The sequence below is a fragment of the Sander vitreus genome, unplaced genomic scaffold, assembly GCF_031162955.1.
Source record: "Sander vitreus isolate 19-12246 unplaced genomic scaffold, sanVit1 ctg377_0, whole genome shotgun sequence".
NCBI lineage: Eukaryota > Metazoa > Chordata > Actinopteri > Perciformes > Percidae > Sander > Sander vitreus.
This window is the reverse complement of record NW_027595507.1, coordinates 15001-17500: the sequence shown is the minus strand read 5'-3', so window position 1 is coordinate 17500 and position 2500 is coordinate 15001. Positions and strand designations below refer to the sequence as shown.

The 2500-nt window shown below is 42.9% G+C and overlaps 1 protein-coding gene across 1 annotated transcript in view; it reads left to right on the top strand.

Annotated features, from left to right (window-relative positions):
• The first annotated feature begins 1905 nt into the window (after positions 1 to 1905).
• LOC144513912 (unconventional myosin-If-like) overlaps positions 1906 to 2500 on the top strand; it is a 15027-nt gene continuing 14432 nt past the window's right edge. Inside the window, exon 1 of the mRNA XM_078245102.1 lies at positions 1906 to 2172. Coding sequence (XP_078101228.1) covers positions 2170 to 2172 — 3 coding nt within the window. The 5' untranslated portion in view covers positions 1906 to 2169. The remainder of the gene's footprint in view (positions 2173 to 2500) is intronic.

The following is a 2500-nucleotide window of genomic DNA, read 5'->3' as shown; positions in this document are numbered from 1 at the left end:
CACACACACATACACACAGACACACACACAGACACACAGAGACACACACACACAGAGACAGACACACACTCACACACATACACACAGAGACACACACACATACATACACACAGAGACACACACACACACATACACACAGACACACACACACACACACACACATACACACAGAGACACACACACAGACACACACACATACACACAGAGACACACACACAGACACACAGACACACACACACAGAGACAGACACACACTCACACACACACACACACACAGAGACACAGACACATACACACACAGAGACACACACAGAGACACACACAGAGACACAGACACATACACACAAAGACACACACAGACGCACACACAGACATACACACAGACACACAGAGACATACACACACACACAGAGACACACACACAAACACACAGAGACATACACACAAACAGAGACGCACACACAGACCCACAAACACAGACACACAGAGACATACACACACAAACACACACACAGAGACGCACACACACAGACGCACGCACACACACACACACACAGAGACACACAGACACACACACAAACACACACACACAGAGACGCACACACACACACATACACGCACACACACACACACATACACGCACACACACACACATACATACACACAGAGATGCACACACAGACACACAGAGACACACACACAAATATACACACACAGACACACACACAGACACACACACACACACACACACACACACACACACACACACACACACACATGTAAATAATCAGGACTTTTAGCGTGTATAGAGCCAGCATATCTCCACCAGACTCCATGTAAATAATCAGGACTTTTAGCGTGTATAGAGCCAGCATATCTCCACCAGACTCCATGTAAATAATCAGGACTTTTAGCGTGTATAGAGCCAGCATATTTCCACCAGACTCCATGTAAATAATCAGGACTTTTAGCGTGTATAGAGCCAGCATATCTCCACCAGACTCCATGTAAATAATCAGGACTTTTAGCGTGTATAGAGCCAGCATATCTCCACCAGACTCCATGTAAATAATCAGGACTTTTAGTGTGTATAGAGCCAGCATATCTCCACCAGACTCCATGTAAATAATCAGGACTTTTAGCGTGTATAGAGCCAGCATATCTCCACCAGACTCCATGTAAATAATCAGGACTTTTAGCGTGTATAGAGCCAGCATATCTCCACATGTAAATGGGTGAATTAAGGGTTTATTTCAACCAAACCAGAGTGGTGATTGTTGGAACAGTGGAAAGATGAACCAAGACGGCTTTTGGTAGTTTTATTTAGTTTCTGTCCACTTTGAATGAAGTGTGTTTTACGATGATAAAAGTCCTGATTATTTACATGGAGTCTGGTGTGCAGAGATAAAGAGTGCAGTTCAGTTTCTGGACACTTGGAGCCAACAGAACTAGAGCAGCGCTGGAATAAGTATTCAGATTACTGCAGTAAAAGTACTAATACCACACTGTAGAAATACTCTGTTACAGTAAAAGTCCTGCAGTGAAAATGTTTTGTTAGAAGCTAAAGCTTCAGCTCACACCTTTTCACTCAATATATATATATATTTTTTATTTTTTTATTTTTTATTTTTATTTCACTTCAGATTTTATTTTATTTTATTTTAAAAATAATGTCTTTTCTTTCCTTTGAAATGAAATGCCTTTTTGTTATTAACTTAGTTATTTATTTATTTTTCATTTTTAATTGTATTGTGTATGTATGTGTATTCCTGATATGAACCGAAATAAATGATTAGGTTAGTACTAAAAATAGGACTACATTACCCAGCGTTCTGGCTGCTCTGTGCCAGCTGCAGGACTACACTACCCAGAGTTCCACAGGCAGGCGGTGGGAGGAGGAGGCGGGGCCTAACCTGCCCACACCTGCAGAGAGTTGGGAGCGTGAAGACTGAAGGAAGAAAGTCAGAGACAGAAAACTAAGTGAAGAACCGGGAAGAACATGTTCAACCCAACCCGTCTGATTCTCTGATCCGAGCCGAACCGATCCGGGCCGAGCCGACCCGGGATCAGAGCCAGTTTTACCTGGACCCACCTGGATCCGGATCCTCCTGAGACTCCCTGAAGATTTCTCAACATTTCCCTGAAGCAGGAAGTACAGCAGCAGCAGCCATGGTGAGCTCAGTCTGACAGAAAGCTGTAGTACAAGTAGTCAGATTACTGCAGAAAGAGTACTAATACCACACTTACTGTGAAAGTAACTAAAGCTGTAACAGATGAATGTAGTGTAGTAGAAGTAGAAAGTACTCAAGTAAAGTACCTCAACATTTGGGAGTAAATGTACTTAGTTACATTCTGCCACTTAATGGATTAGTCCTCAACTAGTAAAGTGTGTGTGTGTGTGTGTGTGTGTGTGTGTGTGTGTGTGTGTGTGTGTGTGTGTGTGTGTGTGTGTGTGTGTGTGTCTGTCTGTGTCTGTGTCTGTGTGTGTGTGTCTGTCTGT